This window comes from Hylobates moloch, unplaced genomic scaffold (assembly GCF_009828535.3).
Source record: "Hylobates moloch isolate HMO894 unplaced genomic scaffold, HMol_V3 SCAFFOLD_22, whole genome shotgun sequence".
NCBI classification, from domain to species: Eukaryota; Metazoa; Chordata; class Mammalia; order Primates; family Hylobatidae; genus Hylobates; species Hylobates moloch.
The window spans coordinates 10,887,859-10,904,737 of NW_026652297.1; the positions used below are offsets into that span (position 1 = coordinate 10,887,859).

Here is a 16,879-nt window from a genome sequence, read left to right on the forward strand (position 1 = left end):
TTCATACTTCCTCTTCTTGGAAGAAAAAAAAATAGGAAAGTGTTGACCAAGCATTCGTGTGAAATTTCACTTGTCCTTTCTGAAAATGATCTTGGGAAAATTATCTCCTCCTCTAGGGTGTATTTCAGCAGCATGCTCTCTTGATGGGGCAGGCTGTCAGAATCAGTCCCAGTCATGGGCTCTGGAGCTGCCCAAGGAAAGGCAGGCCAATTAATGCATGGATCTAAGTCATTACAGGACCACACGGAAGGAAGCATTCAGTCTGCTCTCCTCCTCTCAAGGGCCACTGAGTTCTAACCAACCGCAGCCACAACTGGAGGCTTGAGGCTCAGGTGCCATCTGGGCAAAGCATGAAGCAATAAAGACTGACAGAAGGAATGCTTGGGGGGAATGCAGCCAATTACCACCTTTTGGTCTGAGATCCAGAGAGACACACAGCCTTTGCAGACAGTCTGGGCTTTCCGTGCCATTAGCAAAGCTGCCTTCAAGAGAAGAATGGCAACTTAAGCAAAAAACTTCAGGATGAGACTAGAAGAGTAGCTGTCATCACTGAGGAACATGCAGAAAAGAAAGCAGTGCTTTTGCCACTGAATGAAGCAGTCAGGTGATTTTTCAAGGAATCCCTGGGGGGTAGACATGATCATCTAGTCCCTAAATGACTCAACTGGTTGCTCTGTTGCTGAAGTGTCTTTATTCAATTTGTTCTTTTCTCATGATTCTTGCATGCTTTCATTCTTTCCTTCACTCATTCTATAATTCATCCATTTCCTCACTCATCCAGCCAGTGAGTACCCTGAGCACAGCGCTGGTCGAGACATCACAGCGTGCAGGTAAGTGCACACAGAGTGCAGGCAAGTGCACAGGGCAGGGTCTGGTGGGCGAAGGAAGGAGACAGAGCCAGGGTTCGCAGCTCAGTCTTTATTACTAGGTACAAGAACTCAGTAATGAAACCTTCATGTCTGGCTGTTATTTTAGATTCTGGAATATGGACAAAACCTGTTCCTCACTATACACATCACCCTAAACTGCCCCACTTTGTTAGAAAGTTTGGCACAGAGCTGTGAGATATGTGCAGGGGACCTAGGCTACCCCATGGGCTCCTGTCAACAACTACTGGTTGGTAGAAGGTATGGCTGACAGGGAGATGTACTGCTCAAATCTGCTTTCAGAAAGGACTTGCTTCCCGGGTGGGAGGAGTGCAGTTTTCTGACAGTCTCCAGCTGTTAACTTCTCCAGGGTCTGCCTCAAGTTTTCAAGCCAAGGCCATTCTGTTCTTTGGCCAGCTAGTGACTAAGTGAAGTGAAGGCACAGAAGCCCGGCCATTTCTGCTCAATACAGGACTCCTCTCATGGGTCTGCATCATAGTCTGACATCTATTCTGTCCAATCCTGCTTCTGCCCTTTTTCTTTTACAGGTGTTAGTCCTTGTAAACCCTTTGCACCTTTAACTCCATCTCAGCAGCTGCTTCCTGAAGAAACAAACAGGCACAGAACACAGGAGGAAAAGTGGGAAGAAGGAAAGAAGGAATGGGCTCCTCTCATGCCAGAAGCTCTGAAGTTTGAGAATGGGTAATGTTTCTTGCCAGCTCCTTCTCAGAAGGCAGATCAAAGTTACGGGATCTAACTTCGCCTAAGAAGTCCTGTCATCGCTTTGTAAAGTTACCATCTGAGGCAGGACAGCACCAGTAGGAAACACTAGGTTAGTAGGAAGATCAGGATATGGCCCTGTGGCCCTACTAGACCAGCTGGGCAGACTGAATGTGGCCACACTATTCTGGCTGTGAGCATTAGAGACAAATATGAAAGGGCCAGTGAGACCATAGAGGACCATTGCAGATCAGGGCCTTGCTGAGGCAGTAAAGATCAACATGGTTTTGCCACAGGAATATGGAGTAGGGAAGCCTGCAAGGAGGAGCAGGTGATATTTGATGTTAGCTTTGATGGGCAAGCTCCTGGGGTACACAGTTACAAACCAGGGCTCACAGCCTGCTCAGTACATGTGTATTTAGAAAGCTGAGCATGCATCAAGGTATCATGAAGACTTCTTTGGACATAGCAACAGAAACTGACTCTGGCTAATGTAAAAGAAAAGAAGATTTGCAGGAAGGCCACTGGGGAGCTGAAGAACCAGGCAGGGGAGCAGAGAGAAGCCTGGAAGCTCTGGGGCCCTGTGTGGCAAGAGCTCTTTTTCAACAATTCCACCAGGGCACCACTGTGAAAATGGATGAACACCACCATTTTTAGTGTCATAGTTTGTTCATGATTCAATTTCTAAGGAGAGATACAGTATTCTCCCATTAGCTTGGTAGGGTCTGATGTTTTGATTAACAGTCCTGACAAGAAAGTATGCACACTCCAAGAGGTAAGAAGAGAACCAGGAGAATGTGAGGTCACAGAGATAAGGGAGGAGAGGTTTCTATGAAGGCAATAGCCAATATCATCCAATGCGACCAACAGGTCCAGTAAAATAAGGACAAATATTTACCTATAGGAATTAGCAATCAGAAAAAGTGGTTTCAATTTGGAGGTAAAAACAGAAGCTAGATGCTCTGGGTTGAAGATTAAAGATGAGGGAAGGTGTGGGCAGACCACTCCTTTGAGAAATCTGAATAAGAAGAGAAGGCAAGAGATTTGTTATTAGAGATGTCATTAGATAAAGGGAAGAGTCTTTGAGGATGGGGAGATTTGGCCCCCATATAAGCTAAGAGAAGAGAGCAGAGAAGATGAGAACGTAAAGATACAGAAGAAAATGGCAATAACAGACAAATCACAGGGACCAGAGCAAGGGATTAGGGCCCAGGCAAGGACCTCCTTTGCACTCTGTCTTTGATGTAGTGTGCTCCTTGCAGTTCAGAATATATTATACCTCACACTTTCTTGCTCTCTTGTTGCTTGAGTATGATTTTAATCTCTATGATGATTAATTTTATGTGTCAACTTGACTGGGCTAAGGGATGCCCAGATAGGTGGTAAAACATTATTTCTGGGTGCATATGTGAGGGTGTTTCTGGAAAAGATTATCATTTGAATCAGTAGACTGAGTAAAGAAGTCACCCTCATGAATGTGGGTGAGTATCCTCTAATCTACTGAGGGCTGGAACAGACCAAAAATCCAGAGGAAGGGCAAATTGTCTCTCTTCTTGAGCTGGGACGTCCATCTTCTCCTGCCCTCAGACATCAGAGTTTCTGATTCTTGGACCTTTAGAAACTTACACTGGCATCTCTCCTGCCTGCCCCAGTTTCCAGGCCTTCAGCCTCAAACCTGAAGTTTCACCATCAGCTGCCCTGGTTTTCAGGTCTTTGGACTCAGACTGAATTACACCATGGGCTTTCCTGGCTCTCCAGCTTGCAGACGGCAGATGTGGGATTTCTTAGCCTCCATAATTATGTGACCCAATTCCCTTAATAAATGTCCTCGTCTATCTATCTATCTATCTACCTATCTATCTATCTATCTATCTATCTATCTATCTATCTATCATCTATCTATCCATCCTATTGGTTCTGTTTCTCTGAAGAACCCTGACTAATATAACCTCAATTCAACCATAAGCTCCTTGAAGGCAGGAGCCATGTCTTTGTAAGCAGAACAGGAATGGTGCTGCATAGGAGATTGAGAGACCAGAATCCTAGGACTAATTTGTATTATCAGGTTGTGCTAGGCTGAATGCTACTGATAACTACAGTGGCATGGCCAGATAGGCTTTTTAGTTTTCTTATAAAATAAGAAACCTGGAAGTAGGCAGTTCAGAGCTGGTGCGGCAGCTCCACGATATATTTAATATGTCAGACTCCTATTCATTCACTCAGCCATCTTTAGTAGGTGGCTTTGGAGTTCACGCTTGAAGTTCACTTCTAAGACTCATAAAGGCTCCTTGGCCTCTGGGTTTGTACCCACATTCTAAGCCAAAAGGAAAAAGGAGGAGAGGGACAGGAAGCTCCTGTGCTTGCAAAGCAAAATCTTTCTACTAATCCCAGGTAGACTCCTGTTTGCTTCTCGTGGCCATCTCTAGCTGCACAGGAGTCTATCACTCTAAGCTGAACTGGGGCTTCATTGTACTCTGGCTTCTCTGCATCCCTGCCTTCCTCCTAACAGCATCCTTTGGGTTTCCTTTTGGGAAATTGCCCCTCTCCACTATGAGAGTCTTAGTAGGAGAGTAAATTTGGATGCTTTCCTTTCAACATCTGCAGTTGAAGGAGTTTGCCCACACCTTTCCCAGGACAAGCAGGAGAGTGTATACTAATCTCGGCCAATCTGAGGGCCTCTCCCAAGACTTTGGCTAGTGTGCGAGTGAAACAAGGGCATAGGAAATGTCTGGAATTTAATCATCTATCTCTGCAGCAGCTTCCTGACCAGACCATTTCTACTAAGAGATTTTCCCAGGGTTTTCACTTTCTAGCTTTTCAGAGCTGCTTTCTCCCTATCCCATTCTATGCCTGGATCTCCAAACTTTCTGTAAGTTCTGAAGGCCCAATCCTGCCAATAAACTCCTGTCTACTGGGTCACAGAGACTGTTTCAATTACTTCTAATAAAAAAGTCCTGACTGATACTCCAAACCCACCACTGGTCAGTTGTGATCTTGAGAAAATTCTCTAACCTCTCTGGGTACTCTCTCCTGATCACAAAAGGATGGGTTATTCCTAAAGTGTTTTCTATTATGACTTTGACCACCTCCAGAAGGCCCTCTTTGTACCAAGTAGGCCCAAATGGACATCAAAGCCTGGATTAGGGTTTTAGCAATAGGGGTAAAATATAAAAGCTCCATTAGGAACAGCAGCTGACAGCATTGGGATGCTGCTACTGGAGCACTCCTTGGACAATTAACCCAGGTAAGCACCAACCAAAACCCACTCCACTGCTTTTGGCACCAGAGTGCAATGTTTTCATTAGCAAATAGGCACCATTTAGTGTCTTCTTGCCATAATTATAAGGGTCCACTTATTCTGTGCTTTCAACTGTTCTTGATTATAAGACTTCTTAATTGTGCCACCATAAAACATGTTTTCAGGGGGAATCTGTTTTCCACTTTAAAGCCTCTCCTGCAGCAATGTATTTGCCTTACAAAACTTCAGAATAAATGGTAGAGGCCTCTGTAAATTCATAGTCTGTACCTTCAGGGAAAAATTACCTTGTTAGAATAGCAAAGTGGCCCCAGTTTGGCCTTACTTTCTAGCAAAAACTCATTGCTTAGCTGCATTTAATAATCCATGAAACATTTCTATTAACTTCAGTGTGTGAATTGTGTGACTGCAGAATGGGTAAAAAAAAAAAAAAAAGTGAGAATCAGGAATACAAACTATGCAGAAAATGAAAATAAGTGAGATGTTAAATATTTGATCAAGGCCTTTATTTTCAGGTAACCAGTTACCATCTTGGGGTCTCAAATGCCAACAGAAGCCACAGAATATTATTCCGAATTATTAAGTGACTAGGAGAACCTTGTTTCTTTTTACTACTTTTAAGTGAGTATGTAGCCTCTCAAGCTAACCTTTGCTTAAATGTTTAACGTAGACATTGGGTCAAATATAAAAAAGCAAAAGTTCTCAGTCTAATATCCAACCTGTAATTATAAATCAGACTATATAATACAGCTCAGCCATTTCATTTTATTTTTCTCTCTGTGTTCCAACAATTTTTTTCAGTTTGAGAGGAACCTAACCTAGATTAGTTGAAAGTCTGCATTCTAGAATATTTTTATCTGTATGTGTACTGAATATATTTTTTCATTTGCTCAATTCAATGCATTCATTCATTCAACAGATATTTATTGAATATCGGGTGCTAGGCACTGTTGTGGGTGTGAGGACATATCAGGGAACAAAATATATAAATATTCAGCCCCTCTTGGGCCCTACACTTCTGTGAGGGCGACAGATAGTGAGCAAAATATCCTCCAATGATAGTTAATAAGTACTATAAAAGGGGTTGTATGGGAGTATTTTTGTTTGTTAAGTGGAGCTGTCTATTAGAAAGCTAATGAATTGGGAAGGTTACCCTAAGAGTGGGCAGTGTGTCATTTAGGTCAATGAGGACAGCAGCACCATGGTTCTGGGTGCAAACAGGCCCAGTGTGTACAAGGAACAGCAACGGAGTCAAGGAAACCAGAGATAAGAATGGCCGACAGCTGGAGCACTAGTCAGGGCAGATCCTTGAGGGCCTTGCATACCAGGGGGAGGACTTGAGATTTTACCCTAATTGTGGTGGAAGCCACTGGAAACTTTTGAGCAGAGGAGTGTTATAAACTGATTCATGTTTTAAAAGGATAATTTTAGCTCAATAGTAAGTACAGCCATGAAGCCAAATTGACAAAGTGAAGGTTTTCTAGTGAGGACCTGCTTTGATGCCTGTATAAGGAAGACCTGGCATGAGTACTATCTGTTCACTGTTTGTAAGAAAACACCTGGCCAGGCACGGTGGCTCATGCCTGTAATCCCAGCACTTCGGGAGGCCGAGGCGGGTGGATCACCTGAGGTCAGGACCAGCCTGGCCAACGTGGTGAAACCTTGTCTCTACTAAAAATACAAAAATTAGCTGGGCCTGGTGGCGGGCACTTGTAATCTCAGCTACTTGGGAAGCTGAGGCAGGAAAATCGCTTGAACCTGGGAGGCGGAGGTTGCAGTGAACCAAGATCATGCCACTGCACTCCAGCCTGGGCGACAAAAGTGAAATTTCATCTCAAAAAAAAAAAAAAGAAAAGAAAAGAAAAGAAAACGCCCGTCTGCTAAAGTAGTTGCAGTGACTGAAAAGTTTGCCCTCTTTGGTCATTTGAAAAGTCCACCAGTCTCCCCTTCATATTTTACCTTTACACACCCAAAGCTTGCTTTTCCTCAGCAACAGGTCAGAAGTCAAGGTTAGAATGGGTTCATCCAAACGCAGAGGCTGCCCCAGTCTACTGCCTCATCATAATCCATCCACAAGCAAGCTTTCCAGAATGTCCTCAGATCCAACCCAGGACTGACTCTCAGCCATCTGCACATTGCTTACCGCCCAAAGAGTTCCTCCTAAAACTTCATCAGCACACTGTCAGGTGATAGAAAGAAACTGCAGAATAGTGTTATATTATAGCCAGATCTCATTTTAGTAATGACATTTTTATGCCTAGAAATAATGTTTTAAATGTTCAAAAATATGAGCTAAGTGGTCAGTTCCAGCTTTTTTCCCTGTAGAGACCTGTCTCCTGCAGCCTTGGGTGGGATGATTCCAAGGCATGCTCTTCACACTGTTTTCTAGGGTTTTCCCCTAGGATTAAGCCCTAATCATCTATTATAGTAGCTGGCTGAATCTTTTATTGAGCTCCCCTTTTCTTCCCTGTATTGCTTCTTCATTACTCTGCTGGTGTTCCGTGTACCTCTCAAATAACTACTTGCATTAATTCTTACCTCAGGATCTGGTTCTGAGGGACTCAAGTTGAGACATCCTCTATGTAAAATCTTCCTCCTTCCTGAGGTGGCATTAGGTGGCCACCTTCCTTGAGCCATAATGGCAGATAGGATCCAGGAGAAATGAAACTTACCAATAAAGAAGAGATCTGAAAATATTATTCCCATTATGCCCATAATCCAGTAGTCTTTTTGTGAGCTTAAGCAAGTACAAGACTTGCATTTAGGTATTCCTCCTTCTAAAAAATTAGGAGGTAGTTGCCTCTCCAAAATGGGTTTCTCAGCCACTGCGTCTTCCCTGCTTAGGTTAAGTAAAGCTTGGCTATTATATGAGGTTCTTACCTTCCAGCACAAGGGGATGCTACTTTTTTAAAAAAATATTTTTATTTCCATAGGTTATTGGGGAACAGGTGGTATTTGGTTACATGAGTAAGTTCCTTAGGGGTGATTTGTAAGATTTTGGTGCACCCATCACCCGAGCAGTATACACTGAACCCTATTTGTAGTCTTTTATCTCTCACTCCCTTCCCATTCTTCCCCTCTGAGTCCCCAAAGTCCACTGTGTCGTTCTTACGTCTTTGCATCCTCATAGCATAGCTCCCACTTACGAGAATATACGATGTTTGGTTTTCCATTCCTGAGTTACTTCACATAGAATAACACTCTCCAATCACATCCGGTTGCTATGAGTGCCATTAATTCATTCCTTTTTTCTTGCCTAGGAAACCAGGCTTCCTCCCAGATTAAGCTTTAGTCTTCACTACCTCAGGCAAAGAAAGCTTCCCTTGCATGAGGAAGTCTTTGCCCAGCCTCTGCTCTGCTCTCTGTGTGCAGCTTCTCCCTCCCTGGCCTAGGGCCCTGACTCAGAATGATTCTTCAGCCCATGATTTTAATCGAAGGCCTCTAATCAACCTGTGGTACCACACGCTACACAAGATTCTTAGAAATCCCTAAGCTTTCTCATGAGCCTCCCACCCTGCTGGGAGACAAGCCGACTTATCAATTAAAGAATATCCAAAGATATTAAGCCACTTCATCCTCCCCAAAACTCAGTGTGGTAGGGGTTGTTACCTCCCATTACAGGAAAGGAAACTGAGGCTTGGGAAGGTTAAAGAGACTTGTCCAAGATCACCTTCTGGAGCCACATTTTACACCACAGGTAAGAGAAAAGGGATCTGAGACGGCACGGACACTGTGTCTTCAGACTGAGTGGGGAAGTACCCTTTACCTGAGTACTTATTGGGTGCAAGTTGCATGCCCCCAGTGCTAATACACAAGGGACAAGTTTATGGGCCTCCTAAAAGTGTGGACAGTGCACCGGTCCACCCAACTTCATGGGTGCACTGTGAGGCTCTGGTGATGGGGATAGGCTTATAAAACACTCTCCATACTAAGATGAGGACGTGTTCCTGTGTCTAGGAAACGCTGGAAATTAAGTGTACAGCAATCAAAAAACGTTGACATCATCCTTGATGTCTCTCTTTTTCGCACACTCCAATTCACTCCATTAGGAAACCGTATTGGCAGAATCTAGTGAATCTTGTCCTTCAAGGCCTCTCTCTGCAAGGCTCCCATGAGCCCTGGGGGCTTATGGAGAGTTCTGGGTGGGCAGAGGAAGCCAGACTGCGTCAGGGAAGCAAATCTGGGACCTAAATTTCCTAAGAAGGTTTCAGGGTTTCAGGGGATAGGGACCCCAATCTCCAAAACCCCAGGATTCTGTTAAGATTTATTTTCTCATTCTAAATAAATGTTCACTGGCAAGCCCCAATTCTGTCTTCTCTTTCTTAAGCAGCCCTCCCTTCCCCTCTCCCCACACAACTGTGTATGCTTCAGGCCCCAGAAATCCTTCCCTGCTTTGAGGTCTGGCGTTTACCAGGGCAGGGCTTGAGAATAGAAGTGTAAATTTGTCAGAAGGAAACAGGGGCCGCGCAGTAAAAGAGTAGATCCTAATATAACATGGCAGAAAGTCAATGGATAAATCAAGAAATCGCTATGTAAGCTTCTTTTTATTTATTTATTTATTTTTTTTGCGACAAGCGGGTGACCACCAGAAGAAATTAACGGAGGAATTGTTAAAAAGAGCTGTGATGGGAGGGAGAAGTGGTCTGTTACTTTCATTATAAGCAAATCTAGATAATTTTATTTCCTAATAAGTAAGTGGGCGCTACTTTCATGTAGTTTTTTTGAAAGAAAATTAAATAAAAATACAAAACAAACAGAATACAAAACAGGAAAATAAAAAAGCAAGCACGCACGCAACACAAAAGAGCCTTGGCGGTTGGGAGCCAGCGGGCGGGGGCGGGGGCAAGGGGGGGCGGGGCTTAGGGACCCTGGGCGGGGCCAGGGCCGGGTCTCCTTAGGGACCGCCCCAGCGAGGGGGCGGGGCGCAGATCTGTTTCCCTCAGACTCCGTCCGCCCCGGGGCCGCTAAGGGAGCGCAAGGTCAAGTTCGCCTTAGGCCCCGCCTCCAGCTCAGGTACTAGGGGGTCTAGACCCGAGGCTGCCCGGGCCGGAGGCAGCCTTGAGTCCTGAGACCAAACGTCGTTCCCTCTCGGACCTCGGGCGCCAGGCCGCGCGCTGACCGACAGCCCCTGCTAGGCCCAGCAGGTCCCCTAGTCCCCGGCAGTCCCCCGCAGTCCCCCGAGACTCGCCGAGCGCCGTTGCTGAGCCCTGCAAATAGCAGGTAAGCGCAGCCTGGGCCCCTCGTCAGCCCGCTAGGACCTGGATCGCGGCTGAACGCCCGGGTCCACGTGACTCCCGGCCCCCGACTGAGTCCTGGGAGTCCCCGCTGGGGCGACAGGTGGCGTTGGAGTGCGGAGCCATCCAGGGTCGCGCGAACCGGGGGGACAGCTCCGCGCTGCGCCTGCGAGCCGGCGGTTCTCGCTGCAGCGTGTCAACCTAACCCCCAGCACCCCTTTGGCTATGACCAGAGTCCCGGAGACGTGGGTTCGGATCCCACCTTTAGCACTCGTGCACTCAAAGGTTAAAAATATAAGCACAGTGTCTAACAAATACTTAACGTGTTCCACTCAGTGCCCGCTGCTGGGCTAAGGGCTGGGGTTACAGTGGCAGGCCAAACAACGTGGTGCCCTCCCCCGTGCAGCTCACAGTCCAGTGGAGGGAGACTGACAGCAAATGGATATCTATGCAAACAAGTGTGAACGTTAAAACTGTGGTCAGAGCTATGAAGATTGAAAGTCTAGGGTGCTGGAGAGCTTTTATCAGGGCCCCCAGCTACAAAGGCTGCTGGAACTAAAACTGTAGAGAATTCCCGGGCAGAGAACAACAGAACAAATTCATTTTGTTGAGAGAAGCTGGCCTGCAGAGAGCTGGGGGGAAAGCAAGTTCCTTAACCTTAACTTCCTCCTCTGTAAAATGGGACTGTTTTACCCATTGAGGATGGAAATGGTGAATGTAAATGACTTAGCACTGCGTGATGGGTGCTGGATGTTACTCTGCACTAAACATCCAAGGCTGGGTGTTGTTCTGGACTAAACACAGTGTGCCTCCCTCTCAGCAAAGTCACTTCTCCTCTCCTTGAGTCCTGTTTCTTCCTCTATCAAATAAGTGCTTCTGAGTAGAATCTCTCAAACAGCCTGTCTCTAAAATGATGGCTAGTTTAGTTGTTCATTCTTGAAACATTTAACTGGCACCCACTTTACCCTGGCTCTGAGGATTCAGAGAGAAATCAGACAGGGGCCCTGCCCTTCTGGAGGCCATGTCGGCTGGGCCAGGTGAAATAAAGTGACAGTTCCACCCTGGCACAACCCAGAGAAAGGGTTCTGACCCACTGGCCTTGCAGAGGAAAGCTGCTCTGTTTTTCTCAGAAAGCCACTCAGGAGCCCCTGAGGGTATGGTTCACACAGCTCCACTGAGCATCAGTTACTTCCTGAATTTCGTTGGTGGTTCTCAGCTTTTGGTGTCACCCCCTAAAACTGGACAGAAGACTTCCCACAAGCAGCAACTATGCTGGTACCTTGCTGAGGACATGTCAGACCTTGAGACCCCATGGATTTGGGAGAGCATTTTAGGTTTCAGGAAACATCTATCGGCTGCTCACTGTATTTTATTGGCTCAAATGATCCCAATTTCTTATTTGGCTCTGTTCACAACATTGGTGTAGACAAAGGAAGTGCGCCATGAAAACTAACTGAGAGGCCCAGAGAGCGGGGGAACACAGATGAGGCGGGAGTCTGGCACCATTTGTGGGGAGTGGTAAAAAGAACAGGTAAGATGTTAACAGAGGGTGTTGGAGGGAAGAGGAAAGAGGGCAGCCATTGTGCAGCCTCTCTTTTCCCCTCTCAGACCATGGCAGGGTGCCAGCCCATGAGAAGGGAAGCTCCAGGCTTGGTGGTCACAGACCTGGCCCTTCCCAGCTCTGTGACTGACCCTGGGCAACTCACTCACCATGTGAGTCGTGAGGATTCTTCAGGCTTAACAGGTGCTTGGCATATAGTTGGCCCTGAAGAAATATTAACTCCCACCCTCTTCTTCTCCTGAATGAACTAAAATATGCATAGTGGTAGTGTCTACCTCAGAAGGTTATTATGGGGATTTAATGAGGACCTAAAATACATAGAGCAGTGCCTGACATGTGGGAGGATACTACTGTAACTATTGATATCGTTCCTTAGTCTGGACAAAAATTGATGAAACAAGACAGGGCAGTAGCGGGAGAGGGATAGGAGTGGAGGCAGTATGAGGAACTGTGCAAGGTGATTAGTCAGGGGGTTAGATTATCTGTTGCAGTGGTTTTGCCATAAAGCAAGAGCCTGGCAGCAGAGAGGGGTGTTCTGCATGATAAAGGGCCTCCTGGGCAGCTGCACTGTCAGAAAGCCCCAGAGTTTGAGTGTCTTTGTAGACTCAGGCCAAAGAAAGCGTAGCAAAAGTTGGGGAAAACTATGGTTGAAAAAGGTCTAAAATGGTCTTTTTGATGATGTGTCTCTAACCGATGGCTGAGTGGGGGTCCCCGGCAGGGGGCTGCCACTGCAACATGCAGACCCTTGCCATCCATTTGAGCATGGTAACTGCCTGGGACTGGTCTGGCTCTTTGACCTGGGAGCTATGGAGTCTAATTTTGCAAACTTCGCACCCAGCAGAGTACCAGGCCAAAAAGGCATGAATCAGTAATGAACAAATAAATGAACATAAACCCGAGAGGCAGATTTTTCATGGTACATGTGCACGTGTGTGTGTGTGTGTGTGTATGTTTAAAAGGAATATGAAGGTAAGGAAAGATGACTAATGTATTTAAGCATTTGCTGAGGGACAAATAGTTTCACGTATGTCGCAGCTTAGTGGTGAACACCATAGTCTTGTAGTCAGATAAAATTGCTTGTGTGACTTTCCCATGTATCACCAAAGTGCTCTAAACCTGTTTTGGTATCTGTAAAATGAGAATCATTGTAGCTAATTCATAGGGCTGTTAGGAGCATTAAGCAAGATAAGCATATGAAGCACTGACCTCAGTGTACAACATGTAGTATGGTAAGTGCCCTGTCAATAACGGCTGCCTTATTATTATATTTATTAATCTTCCCAATGATCTCCACAGTGATAAGGAAACTGAAGGCCATAGGCACAGAAGGGTGACCTGGATTCTGAACTCAGCCCCATCTGGAAGCAAAGGCACTCTGCAGACACTAACCAGACAGCTTGTGTGAAATGAAATCAACTTTATGTGCATTTCATTCATTACTTAAAGCACTTGACTATGTGAAATTTTGAAAAGAAAAAAACCTACAAAATTATAATTTATGTGCCTTTCAAGTTCAGGTATTTTATCATCTCGATAAATCTTCCATGCATCTATATTAAACCACTTTGGGCTGTCGAAGCTCTTAAATAAAGTGGCTTGTCCTTACCAGTGTCTGTCTTTGCTCGTTTATCATGGTTCCCCAGTAAAGATGGACAGATCCCATTTTGCGGGGCAGGCCTCAGGATGGCAGCTCCTGCCCCATTGGTTTAGCTGTGCAGTTCTGTATGATGGTATTTAACAAACCACAGTGGACTCATGATTCCTTCATCATTATGTCTCCCACATGCACATAGACCCATGCGCCACTCTAGGAATTAGGAATAGAAAGGCATTCTATTGCTAGACAGAATCTGAGAAATCAGCTCCAGGGAAATCTAATATTCTCTGTAATAGGTTTTGGCTGGAAGTGCCTGGGATGAGGGTGACCATGCGTCTGGAAGTCAGCACTGTCTGCTCTTTCCACCCAGAAGTGCTATGTCTGGGCTGCCTTCCTTCCCAGTGAAGGCCTGGTCTTCATCCCTGTGCCTCTCTGCTGTCCCTGCCTCTGGCCAGAGCTGCGCCTAAATCCAGAATCCCTGGGGCAGCGGCAGAGGCACACTCTGTTGCAGGGAAGCCTTCCCGAATCCCTCCTCAGCCTTCCCATAGTACCAGTGGGTGCCTGTCGGCATGCCCTTCCCTGGCCATGCTGAATTACCTCCACTGGTGGGCTTTGAGCACTTCCACAGCTTTGGACCAAGTGTTCCCTGTACTTAGCACCATGCCTGGCACATTGTTTCTCTCTCTCTCTCTCTCTATTCCTTCCTCCCTTTCTTTCTTCTACACATACTTCAGGCAGTGTCCTGGGGTTTCAAACAGTGAGTCAAAATGACATAGTCCTGACCCTCTTGGAGTCCGCACACATCATGAGACAGATTTAACAATAGAATTAAGCACATAAACACACACACAGCAACACATTTTAAACTGGCTTAACTCTCCTGAAGGAGGAGCCTGGTGTGTCAGGGCCACATGTGGAAGGGAGAAAGATAGAGAAATATTGTCAGTATCACTATAGATAGAGGGGCCCAAAGTGTTGGAGGGAGGCTTATGTTCATTTTTTCATACACCCTTGAAGACCGCTGGATGATATTTTTCTATAAATCCTGGTAAGCAATGGTGTATGCTGCCAAGGTCATCCTACTGAGAATGTATACTTTTAAAAACAACTGTGCTTCAGCTTCCAAATGGGAGAATAATGCTGTGATCCAATTCACTTACCCCTTTATAGTTTCCAGAGCTCCTCCTCAGATGTCATCTGGTTGGGTGCTCCAGTTCTCAGCGTCATACATCTCATCTTGGGTAGCAGCACAGCAAACAGGGATCCAGCTCACCCGAGGGTAAATCTGGAGGTGTGGGCACTGGAGCCTTTTCCCTTCTGAGTGACAGAGTCCACCTGAGAGCCTATTTGTTTCCTCCTTCTCTGATACTCCTGGGCACACCCGGCTGAGGCTCCAGCATAGATTTTATCATGTTGTGGCTACTGGTCTGCTGTCTGAGAGGAAAGAAGGGCACTGCTGACTGCCGTTGTCCAGAAAGCTGGGCCCACCCATCTGTGTGCAGCTGTGGCAGGGTGAGCTGGCAGTGATCCTACCCACGCAGAGCCATGCCACGCCAGCACAGTCCTTCGTGAGGAACCAGCAGTTCTCCAGAGGGGCACCATGCCTGCCTTCATAACCCATTCATTTCCACTGAGAACAGGGAGAAAATCACACTAAAGCCTGTTCAAAATAAGATGTGATCCAAACAGCCTCAGGAAACATTCTCTGTCCATACTTGAATATTATTAGAGACTTACTTTGGCCAGAGCTGTTGACAAAATACATCTCCAATCCCTACCAGTCTCAGATACAGACCTTATCACCAGAGATGAGCTGCCGTCTTCTCTGCAGCAAAGGAAGGATGCATCACTGCACAGAGATTGAAAAGGCCTCCATGCTGCTCTTAGTCGGGTGAGTTTGCCTGCCTTGCCCAGACTGGTGGGGAAGGGCTATATTCTCAAGGTACAGCTATAATAGGATTGTAATCGTGTGGCTCTTAGCCATGGAGAAAAGAAGTGGTTCTGGAAATCTCCCTTTCATAAAGGCTGACACGTTGACAGTATTTGTGCCTCTTGAAAGTACATGTTAAGTGGTGGATATTTATGAAAAGGATTTCAAGGAGTAAATGTGTCCATCAGTCAACCTGGAACTTTTTAGAGCTCCTAAGATGGTTTTAAATTAGAGCCAATCTTCTTCCTGCCTTCCCTCTTCCATCAGCACGGCCCCCTTTCTTTGCTTTCTTTTATAAAAATGAAGTGTCAAGGCAGGACACAGCCCAGGGAGGAGGTTGGAACTGCCTTGCAGAAGCAGAGTTAGCATATTAAAGGCAGGTGTGTAGGGGTTAGAGCCTTGATTCTGGTCCTTCCCCCTTGCCACAGTGTTCTGGAAAGAGGAGAGTGCGGAGCAAGGCTGACAAGCACGGCCTAGCCTAATTGCGTCCTAACCACTGCCATCAGCTGCCCTGCTATCAGCCAGGCTGCTCGCTGAAAGGTTTACAACCGTAAAGGAAAAGAATGATGAAAACATGTGATGCAAACCAACCCGAATTTGGGCTCAATAAGTGGCAGATGGGAGTGAATGAGTGTCAGTGTCAATGAGGGAATCACACCAGGTCAGGTCAAGAGATACCTTTAGAAGGCTTGAAGTTTCTCTGTGAGCCAGTGATCATTAGGACAGAATGCCTGTTACATGAATTAGTGTGTAGGAGTCTAACTTGGAATTATTACTCACTTTCAAATCTTCATTTTAAAGATCAGTAATAGGTTTATTGATACATAGTAACAAAGACTGCTTTGCTTTTAATTTCCCCATCTGGCCTTCTTCTGAGTAACTTGTATGATGCCGTTGATCATTCTTGTCTTAATGTTTTTTTGGTTGTTTTTTTTTTTTGTGTGAGAGAAAGGATACCACTGTCTGTTACTCTTGTTGTGTTTTGTAAGTAATCAAAGGACCATCGATGATAAAAGTGTAGGAACTGCCTGTTTCAGGTGTCACTGAAATGCTGCTACCTTTTGGCTTCTGAGATTCTGCTTTAAAAAAATAATCCCAGACATCTGTGTCCGGCAGCCTGTTGAATGCTTTCTCATGTGGCTCCTATAGGCATCCAGAGTCAGCATGTTTTGTTTGTTCTAGACTATTTCCTCTTGCACAAGGCTAAATACTTGCCCCTCTCAGATTGTTTCTGCTACCTCCTTGAAGTCATACATACACTATTATGGGCTTGTCAGAAAGCTTCTGTCTTGGAAAATCAAGTGTAAGATAAGCGCACAAACCAAGAACTGCGGCTTAAAATTTAGGGACTTAAAACTATAATTTTATTGTCTCTCACAATTGTGGGGGTTGACTGGGCGCAACCAGGCAGTTCTCACTCTGGGTCTCATTTAGAGGCAGTTAGAGCGGGGATGAGGCTGGACCCACTCCAAAGGCTTTCTCACTCAAGAGAAACCTAGAGAATGGGAGCAAATATTTGCAAACTGTCCATCTGACAAGGAATTAATTACAAGCCTATATGAAGAACTCAACTCAATAGCAAAAAAAAATTCCAAATATTTTGATTTTTTTTAATGTTCAAATGATCTGAAAGACATTTCACAAAAGAAGACATACAAATGGCCAACAGACATATGAAAAATCCCTAACATCACTAACATCAGGGAAATGCAAAT

General features: G+C 45.6%; 1 protein-coding gene across 9 annotated transcripts in view; it reads left to right on the plus strand.

Moving 5' to 3' along the window:
* Positions 1–9,767: 9,767 nt before the first annotated feature.
* NMNAT3 (nicotinamide nucleotide adenylyltransferase 3) overlaps positions 9,768–16,879 on the plus strand; it is a 110,535-nt gene continuing 103,423 nt past the window's right edge. For 7 of the 9 annotated variants that reach the window (XM_058433508.1, XM_032143616.2, XM_058433503.1 and 4 more), the window contains exons 1-2: positions 9,768–10,062; positions 15,016–15,125. In XM_058433508.1, the coding sequence (XP_058289491.1) occupies positions 15,043–15,125 (83 nt within the window). In that variant the 5' untranslated portion in view covers positions 9,768–10,062; positions 15,016–15,042. The remainder of the gene's footprint in view (positions 10,063–15,015; positions 15,126–16,879) is intronic. The other 2 variants (XM_032143613.2, XM_058433504.1) reach the window with 1 other exon arrangement.